Genomic DNA, 17,673 nt, shown 5'->3' on the forward strand with positions numbered 1-17,673 from the left:
CACACAAATACACATACACACACACTACTGAGTATAACGTTACAGTTTAGGTATCATGCCCTTTTTCTTTTCTATAATGAGTTATCAATGTCATTACAATAACATCAGGTAATCAAAATGCTTTATATTCGCATATAATAAAAGGGTATTGTGTTTGATACCAACTATACATTAATAAGTTCATAATACAACTTTAGATTTTCTGCAGAGAAATGAAGATGTAAATGTTTAATACAAATATGAAAACCACAATAGAAGACGCATACTTTATTTAGAGTTTCCTCTCCATTACTGAAGAAACGTGTTTCATTTTGCCATAATTGTCAGGAGAGTGAGAGTTATACCTTGTAGGTTGCGATGCTGTTTCCCAGACATTTAAATCTCAAAGCCTGCAAATTAGGTTTGATTTCATTCCAGTTTCCTCGCAGTTGTATCGTTTACTAACTAATAATTACTCTTTCATTATTTTATGTTCTGTTGGTATCAGTACCCCAGGAAAATATATTTGTCAAAGTGACAAAACTTACTATTGTAAGACACTTTTACGGGTGGTATACACTAACGTCTTTTTCGTATACCAGAAGAGACTAAGGGTTGGTATGTTATCCATTGTCCTTCTATCTGTCAGCAGTATATGTTATCATCGTACAATACGTGGACGATTGCCATTAAACGTTACACACACATACACACACACATCGCGAGTTTAGTTGCTCCTAAATGAAAATTGTGCTGCTCGGACATATAGCATGGCCACCACAGCAGCCGTCTAGAAAATAATGTTATCGCTATTCTTTCTGAGTAGATGGTCATAACAGTATTGGTATTCATGATATCAACTATGGCGGTATCGAAATTCTTGTTATCGCCATTCCTCCTCGATGCAATAGATGAATATTCGTCCGTAAGTACGAAAGACAGCTTATACAGGGAGGTACGTGTACACTTGAAAATAAATTTTCAATCATTGTGAGGTACCATTTGCCTGAATGATACAAATTTGTTGTGGCTTGTGTAAAATGGTTTATAAATCGTTACATTTCAATCAATACCTCATTCTAACTTACTTAGTATACAGCGAGTAAAATGTAGCTTTTGGCAATAATGATACAAAGAAAGTTTATATGGCTTGACATTCGATATTCCCATTATTTGATATATATCATGGATAAAAATAAATATATGATGGATAACACAGAAGTTACTCGAATAGTAAACGTTCTTATCAAAGTTTCGTTCATGGCACACCAACACCGTAAAGATCAAGAGACCATACATTTTATACCAAAGACGATGCTGGTATTAAGCATCATAACAATTGTATTGGAAGGTAGTTAAACGGCATTAGTCACAGCCAACAAATTATACACTCTAACTGTGTACAGCAATTTACAGCTGCTTGGAATATTTTACATTTCAGAGACATAGCGTGAGATTGTAAAGAAAATGCGGGATGTTTATTCATCGTTTCGAATATGAATTTTGTTTTGTTTTCATGGGGAAGAAAGGAAAATAGCATCCTTATGAACCAAAAGATCTGAAAAATTGCATCTACTTTCAAAAATCAGTATAAAGTATGCATTGGACAAGGCTATGCTCTCTAATCACCTACAGGCATTAGAAAAAATATATTGCAACTACCTACGAGAAGTATATTTTGCAATTTCTATTATCACGCTTTTTGTGTTCTTTCAGCGCTTGAAGTATCCAGATGTAAGTATTGTTTTGAACACGTTATGCATTATATAATATGTATTACTCGACCTTAATCGTTACTGAACTGCTGATTGCAAAGTTTTCAATTCATTTATCATTTAATTTCTTTAGTTTTTGAGGATAAGATATCAGTGACACTATTTCAGAACACATTACGATATCTAACTTAGTGTTTTTTCTTTAGCTTATAACGAAATTACCTTTTCACAGTAACACATGATGTATATCATAATAAAGGAACGTGTCTTCTCCACATTAAAGAGGGCGTACATTATTGTTACACAAAGGAAATATATAAAAGAAAGTGCAGATTATAATGGGAGTATGCTCACCAGTAAAGTGCCGATCAGACTGTTCTCGAATTTGCCAGGTAATTGTGGAACTGTCATTATAACTGATAATACCGTACTCCCAGACATTTAAATGCTCAAGTTTCGAACGACCGCAGACTTGTTTGTTTTATTCTTCCACTCGGTTGTGTTGACTATAAACCATTGATTATGTTCATGCATGGTTTATGTTCTAAAGAAGGAAATATGGTGTTATTTTCTTTTCTTTGCATAATATCACAAAAAGTTGAGGAATACCCATATGTATGTATGTATGTATGTATGTATGTATGTATGTATGTATGTATGTATGTATGTATGTATGTATGTATGTTTGTATGTCCTGTTCAGCTGATATTACATGAAGTTAAGCAAACCCCAGATAATGCAACATATTGAAACACAACACAGAACTGAGTCCAAAATTTAAAGAGGAATACTGTGTCAACTTACGCATTTACAAGAAGAAACATATAATCACATACATATGACAAGGGAATAGTGGAACTAAATATCATTGAACTTTATATAATCAAGCCTCTTTAAACGGTTGTTTGGTGCTGCTAGTGCCACACATAGTGTCAGTACATATTTATAGTTGCATTGTTAAATGGAATATTAACGAAAATTCCACTGCAATTATTCCTAATGAGAGAGACGTGTACATAAATGCTGTTATGCAAACGGTACGTGAGAACATTAATAAAATACGGAAAGCCAATAAACTTCGACTAACATCTTATATTTTCGTCATATGAAAGTCACCCAGTGCATTGCATTCCTACGTCACGCTAAGTACATTGAACCTAAATTACTGGGGACAACATGCTGGATGAAGTTTCTACCGACCGACGATGTAAATTTTCAGCATATTTGTCCTTCCTCGGGCTTTCAAATGCATAACGGTACCGGAAACAATTTGCTACGCTATTTATCTCAACAACACTTCTTGCCATTGCTCGCGCTTAAATTGCACTCAAGATTTCGGCTACGTCTACCAGAACTGTAATTTATTGTAGCGTGTCTGTCCACTTCTGCATACCTGCCTTAGATTCGTCCACTTTTGTAATGGAGAACTGCAAATGTGACAGATGAAGGTCTGGAGCCCTCGATGGTTCGAATTGTAAGTCGTATATTGGTATTACTTCCATTGTTTATGTTAGGAAAATGCGTCTCAAATTCGATTAAAGCGACGGGAATGTGATAAATCGTTTAATCTAAGAAAATACTGAGGGATTTCCAACCAAGCATTTGGTCATCCATAACAATAATTCGCTTTACTAAGACGCCAATACACATTGCGTTGTCCGCGTAATACCATAATATCGAGACCGTTGTCGGTACCACGATCGTCACTACCCTCGTATTTTGGATTAGACTAAAGCTGATTGACGGAATAAGGTACTGAAACATCTGCGCATGAAAAAGGACTTGCATGCCATATTTATTTGATTTGTTAGGATCTAAACAAAGCATTTTCGTGCAGGACAAACTTTCGAGATGCGTCCACTCTTTAAATCCTTGACCTTTCGATTCTTACGATTAGCACCCTTTCCGGATTGAAAACGTCCTTTAATAAGTACATGGTTTATTGTGTTCTGTCTCTTGTCTTTAAATTCATTAACTGACGTATTGTATTTTAGACCTCATTGTTGGTACACACCAGAGTTTTAAGGAACTAGTCTGCTTTCATAGCTATGTCAGAGATATTTGTGATGAATATTTCCTTCAGAAACCGGTACTGCTCTTTACCGCAAGTGGTCAACAACTGGATATCTGTGTAAATTAGTGCTTGAGCCTTGAATTGTGTTCTACCCTACTACAAATATTCGATCGTTCTGGATATTTACTTGTTATGCTGACTTATTGTGTGAATGTTCTCCCTCTCTAGATTGCGCTACATTTAAACGTTTGCGAAAACCAATTCGTTGGTTAGCTCGAATAGTTCACGTTGTTTTACTAGGAATCCACGGAACAATTGAATATTCAACTCTTAAAGCAAGATCACATGATAATCGTTATGCACATTCTCAAGTTACGGTCGTTTGTCTTGTGCCTCTTATTAAGGCGAGAAGTTCCATAATTGAATTAAACTCCTACAACACTTTTTTTCTATCCAGTGGACCGGAAATTACCTTGATCTGAAAGGTGTATGTTGCTACGTGCTTTTTCTGAGTATCGATAATAAAAAAGGAAATATATTAAGATTACACGTTTATATAATTTGATAGATATTCAGAGATATTAGGTTAATTCTATTTTTCATTAGATGTTTTAGCGGCATATACATATATTTGAAATAACACTCACTGATGAACCTTTGAATGTTGGTTTGCCTTAAATCAACATTTTTCAAAACATAGATGGCTTAATTTTTTCTTGGGCAGTTGAAACAGATATGAATTAAATTAGGCTTTCGTGATAAGATATAAAAATATATGTCAGTCTGAATCATGCTTTGTTGTCTCATATAGCTTTCAAAAACTGTTAAAATTTAGCGGATATATATATATATATATATATATATATATATATATATATATATATATATATATAAATATATATATATATATATATTAAATTAGGTTTCCTTGATACAATATAACTCTGTCTGAATCATGCTTAGTTATATAGTTTTCAAACAGTTGACGAAATTGCGTACGTAGTTATTAAATGATGTGACAAATGAATATAATGCGTTTACAAAGAAATAAGAGTAAAGACGTTAAAGACATAAAATAAAGTGTATTAGGTAAACAAATTTGGAGCAAATATGAATAGATAATATACCTCACGTTGCGTTGTTAAAAATGCAAATGTACTGATACCGAACGTTTATGACTGAGATAGCTGTCGAATGTAGGATATCCAAAGATGTTTAAACTGTTGTAAATAAGTGAATTGATGATAGGCACTCAGAATCCCATAAACATTCATTTATGTATTAAACTTTTATACATTTTACCTCGATTCTCGTCTTTACTTATATCATCCTGTGAAAACATTGCATTTGGGAAAACTAATATATTTATTTCAATATAATAGTCTGGTGCCTTGTCATAGATGTGAACAAATATATTCTCAATTATATGGTATCATCATTGCTATAGACTAAATAAAAATGATGAAAGTGAGGTAGCAACTTTATCGCTGTTAACTGCAATTATATTGTGATATTTTATTGATACGTAAGTGTTCACTCTATCATTTGCTTTCTTGCAAACGCAACTGTCTTTGCCTTTCTGGTGACTATCATCGTAAGTTCAAAATCATATCGTCAGTTGATTGTTCTTTTATGCATGTCGTTAAGTCTTATGTTGTCTGTTTCGGTGGTATATGACGGTTCTATATGATATAATTTGTGTGTTATGCAGTTAAATGTTAGCATTATGTCCATGCATGTATATAGTTCATACTGTTTTTAATGTACATAATTGTTTATCGCCATTTAGAAGAATAAATAATTCACCTTTTGTTATATATTATATACACGTATAAACCTCGGACTCACGATCCAAGGGTCTCATATTCAATTCTTAAGGCAACCAAAATCTACTGCATTAGTGTTTTCTTCCGAATTACATTTATCTCTCACTTCCACGGCTTAATATGATAAATAATGGGTTACTAAGTGGATTGAGCAAAAAACAACCGACCACCCTTTTTTGTACAGCCTAGTCACTTACTTTATATCTTTTATTTTCGGTAAGGAAATAACGATTTCACTGGCAGTGTTTATACTGTGCTTCAAATTGGAAAGCAAGCCTAAATTGAGCTTCCTGTTTGTTGCCTTTCCTTACATTAAGAACCCTGGCGCTACATGGTCTTTTTTAAATTTGTGTGCTTTAAAACACTGAACCGTGTTATATCTGTATCAAATGCTGTATAAAACATCCCCGATCCTGTAACAGTTCTTGGACAAAATGCAAGAACAATCATTACGAACACCACACAGGAGCGGCATTTACGTTATTCTAAGTAATTCTGCCAGAATATTGATATAAACAGTGTGACATGCTGAATTCGAGAATAATGTATATGAGGAAAACATCTACCTGCGTCACAAGGTAGTCTAGCAGAATAATAAAATGTCCGACTGTTCTGTGGGCAAGCACGAATAGTTGCCAGCGGAGCAGATCCAAGCTGGGATGTGATGTATGGTGGCGTAGTCATCAAGTCAACAGTTTGAAAACCCAGGCGCCACTGTGTTTTTCCCTCACAAGGACCTCAAATACAATCGTCGAGCACGACTTCCCCTCACCCGTACGATCGTCGAGCTGATTCAATAGTGTATGTTTGGGGGTGGTGGGAAGGCATGTGGTATAAAATGCGTTTACCTTGATTCGTAGCTTGAAGCTAAAATCCTTTTTTTGATACTACTGCCGTAGTGTAGTAGGATGTTCCACAGAGAGGTTCGGTGCAGGCTGTCGAAGACCTTCCCAAAGTCCACAAAGACCACATCAAGGGATCCATTCCACTCATGGGACTGCTGAAGGATCTGTGTCAGAACGACGATGTGGTCGATGCAGGATTTGCCCTTCCTAAAGCCTGCCTGTTCCTGGCGTAGGATGCCGTCCACAGCTATTGTGATGCGTTGGAGAATGGTGCGACTGACAATCTTACTGGAGATGGATATTAAGGTGATTCCTCGCCAGTTGTTGCAGTTCCCCAGATTTCCTTTCTTGGGAAGTTTGACGATGATTCCTGTTTTCCAGTCATTCGGTGCTTCTTCACTATCCCAGATCTTTTGGAGACTCTGGCAAAGACACTGCGGTGTCTTTTTGTCTTCTGCCTTCAACATCTCAGGACATATTCCATCATAGCCAGGTGTCTTCCCATTCTTCAGCTTGTGGATGGCCTGCTTGACCTCCTCAACAGTGATGTTGTCGCAGTTGATGTCAAGGTCCTCCTCTGTTTCAGGAATGTCAGCGAGTACTGGTGGATCTGGGCGATTCAGTAGGGACTCACAGTGTTGCTTCCATCTATTTAGCTTCTCCTCCTCCACTGTGACATAAGTTCCATCTTCATCTCTCACTGGAAAGTCGATGTGCTGGCCGAAGTCGCCCTTCAGCTTCTTTGTGTTCTGTTACCACGTCTTCATGTCTTTCTGCTCTAATGCTGCCTCCGCCTCCTTTGCCAGTCTCTCTGTGCATTCTCTCCTGTCTCTCCTTGCTGATTGCTTCACCTCCTTGTCTTTTCCTCTATACTCCTTCGAAATTCACTGTTTCAGTCTTGGTGACTTGGAGTCCAAAAGTTTCTTCTTAATCTGTCTTCTCTCGTCTATGCGAGTCCACGTCTCTCCTGATATCTACTCTGTCTTCTTACTGTTCCTATAACCTAAAACTACTTCTCCTGTTTCCTTCATTACTCTGTTGCTTGTCGATGGTAAGCGCTGTCTCATCTGCTAGAACACTATACATATTCCTTAGGGCCAGCCTAAACTATTCCTTCACTTTTGGATCTTTCAGCTTGGCCATATCGAAGCGCTGATTCCTGGAGACCCCTATCCTAATTTTCCTAAGCTTCAAAGGTACCTTGGCCACCACAAAACTATGATCGCTGCCGATGTCAGCGTGCCGCATCACTCGCACATCCTGCAGGGAGTGTTTCCATCGGCCGTTGATGATGATGTGGTCGATCTGGTTCTGAGTTCTGCCGTCTGGTGTCGTCCACCAGCTTGAGGATGTTCTTGTGCTCGAACAGGGTCCCTCTTATGACCAGGTCATTCTCTTCACAAAAGTTGACCAGTCTTTCCCCGTTGTCGGTCATCACACCTACTCCTTGGCGCCCCATGGTCCTCTCTCTGTCTTTATTGTCGCAGCCGACCCTAGCGTTGAAGTCGGCAAGTAGCAACAGCACGTAATGTCGAGGGACGTCCTCTAAAATGGCTTGACGAGTATCGTAGAAGGTGTCTTTGTCCTCTTCTTCCGCGTCGTCTATTGGTGCATAGGCCACAACAACATACAGCTTGGCGTACTTGGAGTTCATCCTGACGTACATCAGGCGCTTGTTCACTGGCTTCCACTGTGGAACGGTATTGGTCTTGTTTTTGCTGATAATGATGGCGACCCCCTCCCGGTGGTCATTGTCCTTCCTTCCGGACCAGATGATGACTTCTCCGGAGTTCAACTTCTTGCCGGCACCAGTCCACCCATGAGGGTCAAGTTGTAGTGATTCAACTCGATCAATACTTGTGCCAGTTTTCCAGTCTGGTTGAGCGTTCGCACATTCCAGCATCCAACTCTGATCCATGCTTTTGGCGTCAGGAGTTCCGCTATCGGGATGACGACATCCTTGCGATTTTGTTTTCCTTTGTTACAACCTTTATAGCCAAACCAAAAAAAAAGTTAAACCAATTTAATACAACCTGTAACTGTTCCAGCAACTTGAGGGCAATGTAACTGAAACGTAAATTGCAATGAAAACACTCGTTAGCCTGCGAAATATTCCGACTATGACATTTTACTTTTCAAGTTTGAATCGACGTGAATGATATGATTTCTTTTTTGAAGTTACATTCTCCGCTGACTTAGGAACCATAACATATTTTTAACCTTTGCTTCCCTTACATGTTGTAGCCATATTTGCATTTTCTTAAACAGTTATCCCATTTAAATTCTGTTCAGCTTATTAGAAACACTTGTTATAGTTGTATTTGTTGTATTTGTGAACTGTTTTATTGTATCATCTTGCAAGTAGGTTAAAGCATTGTTGATAAAATATTGTAAATACATACAACTATGTTATGATTCAATTTGTTAAAATATTCTGAAATCACATATGCCCCGCCTTCTACTATGGTTCAGTTTAACTGATTTTGGTAACAAATACTATCATTTTCAAAATGTTCTCGTGCATTTCGCGTACACTGTTAAGAGAGTGATTTATTTTTGTACGTGGCATAGTGATCTTTACCATGCTGGATTTAAGCATGTATACAGTTATTTATATTGACTAATAAACTGTAGCTGAATTGTAACTCCTGGACATATTGACTGTGTATGTAAGGAATTTACATTCAATGTATCGCATTCATATTACATATCGATAGCTGAAAGAGATAAAGGTATTGCAATGGGAATTTCTGCTTATACATAGTGTTCCATTGCGTTCCTTCATTTATATTTTCGATACCCGTGCTTTTCATTATTTGTTTTTGAATGTTATTGTATGTCCTTACAAACGAAACACATACTATTAATATCTCTAATAATACTAAAATATCACCCTAATGCATTGTAGGGATGATAAAATAATACAATTAAGACAATCAAAGATCTAAAATAACTGAACACACACACACACACACACACACACACACACCCAATATATACTTGCATTAGTGTCGGATATTTTTATCCTTCTTGCTCCTATATCAAAACTGTCGTGTCGGACACTGGCAAATTTAGGGTTCGTGCTCTGATTAATTATCTGTTAAGAGCGTTACAATGTCAATACTGGCGTGAATCCAAGTTTATTGGCTTGCCATGGTCTAGCCAAGTCCGTCAAGGGACAATCCATAGCGGCGAAAAATTGATACGAATTTCATACACAACCCGACTAACCAAAGGGGCAATGGAATATATTTCTTTGTTCTGATATATAATCGTCTCTGATCGCTTCTGTTTGTCACGGTTGGATTGACCGACTTAACAGATGATCAAAACATTCCATACTAGATTGCACATGGTTTTACTCAATTTGATATTGACATTGTAGGGTTTGTTGAAAACGTGTATTAAATCTGTACACTGATTTTCCTGGCAATGCTCGTACACATATAGATCGTCAACGTAACTAAGTGGTGAGAATGACGTTTACGTGCGGCATCATCTGTGATGGGCACCTGTCAATATTCCTTAGTGTGATCTAGTTTCGAAATATTGGTGCATTGCCAATTTTGAAAACAATCACTCTAGTTTTGGCATCGGTTTGGCATCAAAAACACTTATTTTACAAACTATATACATCAACAGTTTGATCCACCTTTAGTTTTTCTCCGCTAATACCACACCTCTTTGGTGGCCTAAGTGGTCTGAGCATCCGTATCGAATGCTGAGTTCATGGGTTTCATAGCCCGAATGAGTCATACCTAAGACTTATACAATTAGTACTATCAGCTGCCTCTCGTGGTGCTGAGCATTAAGAGGTTGATGTTATGACGGGTCGGCCTGGTGTCAGGATAATGTGACAGGTTGGGACATGATGTTAAATGTCTACGGACATGATGCCCCAGTTATAGGCATCACTATAAACTGTCACACTTCAGACGTCGTAGCGATCTGACTGGAAAATTATAAACTCTACGTGAAAAATCCAGATCACAAACACACATATCTACACACATTCAATAACATCACAGGTTTACTGTGCATCCGAAACGTTTGCGTGTTCAGTTACATCCAGGTCCTGCATTATAGGTACTTCCTCGCTGATTTTCTACCGTTCATTTTAAGGTATTCCACATTTTTCAATTTTCATTGACACTGAGGTACTTAATTTTCTTTCAAGTTGTGTTAACTCATTATGACCTATCATAAACAAAGCTGATTATCTATAATCTCCCTGCATTGTTGAAACTGATCTTCAGAAAACTGTCCACAGGTATTTATCCTATATAATACTTTATACCCCATGGCGTAATCTAGTGTAATTTATGTACTCTTGTCTTCTTTTGGTCTTCCACAAGGCTCATCATGGAAGAGTACATAATACATTATATACATGGTTGCTACTCACTGGTATTAATCTAAGTAATAAAAAGCAGCAAAGGAAACAATGTTTGCAAAACTCACCTAATATCTTAATTACTTAAACTATAAAATTAGAATTTAAGAAGAACGTACAGTATTGTAAACTAAGTCCAAAACAATCCTAGAAATGTATATGACGAGAACGAATTTCAGGTCACGAATATGCTGATATACCACCAAAATCCTGGAATATCCTTAAGTGCCAACAGTCTTGATTTATCAAACTCTCAGTATACAATACTTATTTTAAAGAATTCACAATAAGATCAAATTCGTAAGAGAGTTAGAGGGAAACAGAAACATACAAATATAATTTTTTACCTGTGGCAGGTACAATTAATGTAAATATAACACATATTTCCGGTTATAATGCAGATTGCTATGTTCTAATTCGTTTTATTCTATTTTCGCGAATGTATGTTTATCGGACCATTAGATCACTGAATATGGAAAATATGCTTACTGTCGATATTAAATAATTAAATCACGTATAATTAAATGATTTTGAATCAAGGAATCTTAATTTACTTTCAGTATAACGTCTTAGACAATCATTATTAAGTCCTAACAATTCTTTGGAAATGTTTGATTAGTATTGTAAAAAGGGTGAGAAAGCCAAGCAAAGGCAAGTCATGTTACTTAATATGCGGAGTTTCTGGTGTCGTGGCATTTGAATATATGTGTGTACACTATGGCCAAAGTAAATTATGATGAAATCGGTCGAAAACAAGAAAGGTTTACAATACAGAATTTTAATAAATTATAAAACTCTAAGTACGAAAGCTGACATTTACTAGTTAGCTGCTTTCAAATTCTACACGTCTGGGAAGATGATTCCCATGTTTATTTACCGGCAACTATATACTGTCTTTGTCTCTCTCCCTTTCTTTCTCAGACGAGGAACCATAGTCACCCGGTTCCGAAAGTTACAGACTGCAAGTGTTTACTTCACTGATGTAAATGTTTTAGAATTTGGCAAATCTCCATGTACCAAATACAAACCCTCAATCATTGTTTTTTTTACGTTTTTCCTGGACAACTTTATAACGAGAGCTTAAAAGTTGCAATGTATTGACAAATTCAAATGCAGTTTTAATTGAAATAAAGTGTTTAGTGATTTGTTTGTCTACCGCATTTAACTTATTATCTGATGTAGATCGAAGGCTTGAAGAAATTCTTTTTTAGAGAGCTACAATCTAGCAAATGCCTCGATTTCCTAATTTGTTTCTCCTTGAGAGTAACACTTTAGGATTTTGTTCTAGGTTAATATTGATGTGTAACGTAAACCAATCTAAGTGTGCATGAAAGCTATTACGAATATATAAAAGGAAAAAAATCTCCTGTTGAAAAAAATTCCTGGTAAAAAGTGTGTTGCATTCTATCTCACACTATAACGTATACTGTTTGCATTTGGGGCATGTGATAAAACCATGGCCCACGAATTTCTAAATGTCATAGCACAGTACATTTTGTTTTATACAAATGTGTTTCATTTTTATGTTTCTAGCTGCTTATTGAACTTATTTTTGATATTTTCTTTTCTCCATAATTTTCTTATATGAAAAAGCCACTGTTACCCTACCCATGATAATTCCTGGTATGCTTGCATTTTGCATGATTGCTCTTTTTCATACTTATTGCATGCATCTTATAAAGGTGATATATTGGAACCATACCGATTTTCTAGTGAGGTTGAATGTCAAACATCATGCTTTATTTATGTTTTCACTACTCACATAGTTATCAAATTTATATTTTTATCGAAATAATAATATCGTCAATAGGTAAACCTAGTTGTTGATGATACCTGATATTCCTAATAAATATATCATAGTGTCATTTCTAAGTGTGGTTGGTGATATTCCTTGTGAAAATATATTTATCTAATCACTGATTTGACCACCTACTGCGTTTATGTTGGCCCTCTTTCAAGGCGCCAGCTTCTATGATTGTGTAAGCGATATTCGTTAATAATGACGTATCAGAAGGAAACAATTTATATCAAAATGCATTTAAATGACAATATCGTTTTAATATGGTACAAGTAGACGTGGTCCAAACGTAGATTGTTGGGGCACATTACCCTTGATATACTGATATTCAGTACTGTTTATGTCTTGGATCTTTTGATGATGACGTAACTAATGCTGTATAACCTCATAAAATAACTCCCATAAAATCATAATACTTATATTGCATCCCAATAAACACGTAAGTGAACACTTGGTTCATACTAGCAAATTATTAACATAGTGCAGACTTTATTTGAGTAAAGATTTAGGTGCTCCGGAGTAAAATCAGCATGAACGCTCTAATGTTGGAAACGAACAAGAGACATGAAGTTGTTGTATGTAATGTTGTATTACTAGGTTATTAATATTGTCTAATAGCTCCCCTATGATGTATGTTGATTTGGGTCGCTGTGATTCAGGAGCTTGAGTTCCTCCATCACCTGGAACATGCACTTGTTATACTGAGTCTGAATAATGATACAGCATCTCAAACTTGCTGTTGTTATAGTACGTCTGAATGATACAACATTAATTGCATTCTTTTTCTTTCCGTTCAGTTGGTAAGAATTTACAGCAAAGATGAACATACATGATGATGGTATGTACGTAAAGGTAGCTGATCATTACATGGGTTCTACTTATATTGGAACACAAAGGTGAAGTTTGTGAAGCATCAGGCGTTGTTTGTGTTGAAAATATTATGTCTATAGGAGATCAGTGTGAGCCAGCATTATAGTTGTACCTAAATCTATAGCATTACAAATTCGACCAAACTTTCCAAAGGTGTTAATCTAGTAATGTGTAGAATGAATCACAACGTTAGTACCACAATCGCTGTATCCGATTATTTCAAATGAGAAGAACTCACTACATGGCATACCGTTTTATGCAACAATATATTTTATTATGCTTAAGTATGTCGTCACTTTTATAAAGTCTCGCCTACATTTAAGTGATACGTATTAAAAAATGCAATAATTGTTTGAAACTTAAATTTTGAATATATATATATATATATATATATATATATCACTGTCATTGTATGATAAGATAGGTTTAAGATTTAAGATTTCCAGTAAGGATTATAATAGGTTATTAGACAAGAGTGAGAAGGAACATGTTTTGTATAATTCAACAAATCATTTATGTCCTTAGAATACAAATGTAAATAGAAACCTTTCGTTATTGCAAATTAAGACCGAATTATTATTAGAATTAGGGATACAGGTCTTAACAATTCAGAATGATAACATTTCTGAATAAACGTTAATGGAAATCCAAATTAAATCCAATGCTGGAAGTGCTGATGTACCAGTGGTTGACCGTGTAGTGATAATGTGCAAACGTTATTTTGTTAATGACAATAATGCAATTCAAAATATATCCTTATCTGAAATTTCTCTAAAGTTAAGTCTCTGTTTCCAACATTGTTACTTTTATTGTGAATAAATAAATTGAATAAATAATTTCCAGCCCAAATAAATTGCTGAAAACAACAATAACGCAACCAATTATACAAGGACCTTACATCATGAATGAATAATTTCTAGAAAAACAAGAATATGTACTCTTCTACTTTAACTCAGGTCACAATTAGCATTTTCTAAAAAAGACTTTACCTGATGGAAAACATCCTTGTAGAATATTCCTAATGTTTACAAGATAGAACCTCAGCTATAAATAGAAAGTCTGGTACTAAGTTATAATACATATTGGGGAGTTTATCAGGATAGCTAAGCATATGTATAGGGGAAATTAAATAACCTAGACCCTGACCCAAATAAATGTATACTTATATTAATACTCATCCCAATTTTCTCCCCATACATGTATAAAATATGTTAGCTATGTATTATATGTTTGCATAGTTAAAAAATCAATGATTCAGGTTATAAGGAGATAAACATTCATTTCGACAAGGTCAAGTGCAACAAACAATGTCACATTATAAATTGCATATAATGAACTAACGCAAATACCACACATAATATATATATATATATATATATATATATATATATATATATATATATATATATATATATATACCCTTTGTATTCATATCAGCGGCATTGTCAATAATTATAAATTTGTATCGTATCGTGTTTTGCTGTCTCACTGGGATTGTATCATTATTTAAATTGGGGGACCATTCCGGTGGCCTAGTGATTAGATCGTCAGCCTCGGAAGTGGGTGACATCATTCAAACATAATATAATAACCATTTAAGCAGATAATTATACCGTGGTCGTCAACAACGATGTCAAAGACTTGACGAGAACGATCAAAAAAACGCTGCCTCTATTAGATACAAATAATAAATCAAAACATTAATGAAATGTTGCAAGAAGATATTAAATAAGAGATTTATAATACAAATATGATATCAGCACCAACGATAATCCCTTAGATTTATCAGGAAGAATTAGAGTTTGATCAACTGTCTCTCAGGGATTTGAACAAAAGCAAACCCAATCACATTAAAGATAATCCCAATCACATTAATGGTGCTAAATTCTAACTTTGGACATTTCGGAAAGGTGAATTGTATCAAGTCTCATACATGTGAGATATGCAACCGGAAAAGAAATATAAGCTGTTTTCATTTTCGCTTGTAATTGCTATCTTATGATACCATACAAGATGTAGATGTATCGTGCTAAAGTGACTCCAATCACATGTTGACCTAAAATTCCAGACATCATCGATGAATCATTCCAAGATGGAATGAATGTTCTTTAGAATCTGGCAGGATTATAATCGGTATGTCTGCGAAATACATCCACGTAATTTCTGTACATCATTCAATGATCAGTTAGTTACAGATCAAGATTACACATGAGTGAACATCATATGAAGAAAATGTTGTTTCTCTAAAGTATGTACCGAGTAATAGTCATAAGATATGTCAACAGAAACAGATGTGTTCTAGTCACATTATACACATTTACTACGATACATACTCAATAAATTTTCCGTGTTTGTCATTAATGTATATTTGTATAAGCTGTATGAAGGAAATATACCATATACAATCTCTGCAATTATAAAGAAATCCCAGAGGTATTACAGAAAAGTAATATAATCAGCGAATGTTGCTAGAAGAGACTGAAGCGTATGTCGGATTTAGCAAAGACAAAAATTATTATGTAATATATGAGAGGCTCGTTTAATAAATCTTGGATGATTTTTACTTGTACTTGAAAATGTAGACATTCAACAACATCATTTTACTAATTCTATTGATTTCAGCCAATTTAACCATACTTCAGATAATGGTATTGGTGTATGTCACAAATATCAGAGGAACTCGCTCTCAATGCAGAAATTAATAACTTTACATGAATACAAATCCTAATTGAAAAAACAGACTCTAGCATTTTATAAAATATATTTCTTAATATGAATCGCTTGATTCGCTTACGATGTAATGAAACTGAACGGCTAGAAATCAGAAACGTTTATTAGAAACTCATTGTATCCTTAATTAAATAGCAAATTACTATTGAGTTATAGGTGCAAACGAATTATAAAGGATTCATATATCTGTCTTTGTGTAATTGCAAACTGCAATGCACTTTCAAAACACACCGTCAGCCATAACAAATTCCATTCCAAAAAGGTACCTGCGAATTTGTACTATACACCATTATACCGCTCATTTACCATCACAGAGCAATCTTGTTTCAGAGTAAGCTGTTTCTTTTTGCATTAGTGTCGGGTAATTTTAATCTCTCTTGATCCAATTGCAAAATCTTGTCGTGTCGGAGCCTCTAGCAAATATAGGGTTGATGCACTCATACACTTTTCTCTAAGAGCGTTATAATGTATCTTCTGGCTTTATGCCATGCTTGTTGATTTGCCTTTCTCTAACCACGTCCGTCAACGGACTAGAAACAGCGACACAATTTTGTACGAAATTACAGGGTGGATTTACGATCCCCACTTGATATTCCTCTGAGCGAACACCGGCAATTCATGCCACTTACATGTGAATCGCACTCAGCAGAATAAGGCGCCAGTAATAAGTTCCTATGGCCATGTTATATACAAATGGCTTCCCCCTCCGTCTTTTTGATGTTGGCTTATACTCGCAACGTTTATGAAGCGAATAATTAGCCTCAGGGACTAGCATATACATGTTGCAATCTGGCTATTGTTTCTTGCTAATAACACACACACACACACACACACACAGACAGATATATATATATATATATATATATATATATATATATATATATATATATATATATATATATATATATATATATATATATATATATATATATACATAATCATCCCAATATTCACCCCATGCATGTAGAAAATATGCTAGCCATGTATTATATGTTTGCAGAATTTAAAAATCAATGATTCAGGTTATAAGGAGATAAACATTCATTTCGACAAGGTCAAGTGCAACAAACATTGTTTCATTATAAACGCAAATTCCGCACATGAAATATACTATATATATATATATATATATATATATATATATATATATATATATATATATATATATATATATATATATACATACATACATACATAGGTCTTGCATTTTACTGACTTCCTCTCTGAGTGTCACCTGTTCATTATACGGTATTCCACATTCTATAATTTACTTTGACTCTGAGGTACTTAATTTCGTTTCAAGTTTTGAAGTCCTGAAGATATATTTAAAATCTACCTGCTTTGTTAAAGCTGATATTCAGAAACTATACACAAGTACTGATCCAATAAACAACTTTTCACCCCATGTCGTAATCTAGTGTACTCTGGTCTGCTTTTGGTCTTCGTGATGGCAAAGTAATAATAAATTATATACAAGGTTGTTACTCTCTGGTCTTAGACAGG

At 35.1% G+C, this 17,673-nt stretch overlaps 1 protein-coding gene across 1 annotated transcript; it reads right to left on the reverse strand.

Annotated features, from left to right (window-relative positions):
• Positions 1-7,613: 7,613 nt before the first annotated feature.
• On the reverse strand, positions 7,614-8,297 carry LOC149774014 (protein CFDP2-like). The gene has a single exon (XM_089945897.1). It carries the CDS (start codon positions 8,295-8,297, stop codon positions 7,614-7,616), a length of 684 nt encoding a protein of 227 aa, XP_089802023.1.
• Between the last annotated feature and the right edge of the window lie 9,376 nt (positions 8,298-17,673).

Source organism: Sinohyriopsis cumingii, unplaced genomic scaffold (assembly GCF_028554795.1).
Source record: "Sinohyriopsis cumingii isolate HCF-2022 unplaced genomic scaffold, ASM2855479v2 utg000452l, whole genome shotgun sequence".
NCBI classification, from domain to species: domain Eukaryota; kingdom Metazoa; phylum Mollusca; class Bivalvia; order Unionida; family Unionidae; genus Sinohyriopsis; species Sinohyriopsis cumingii.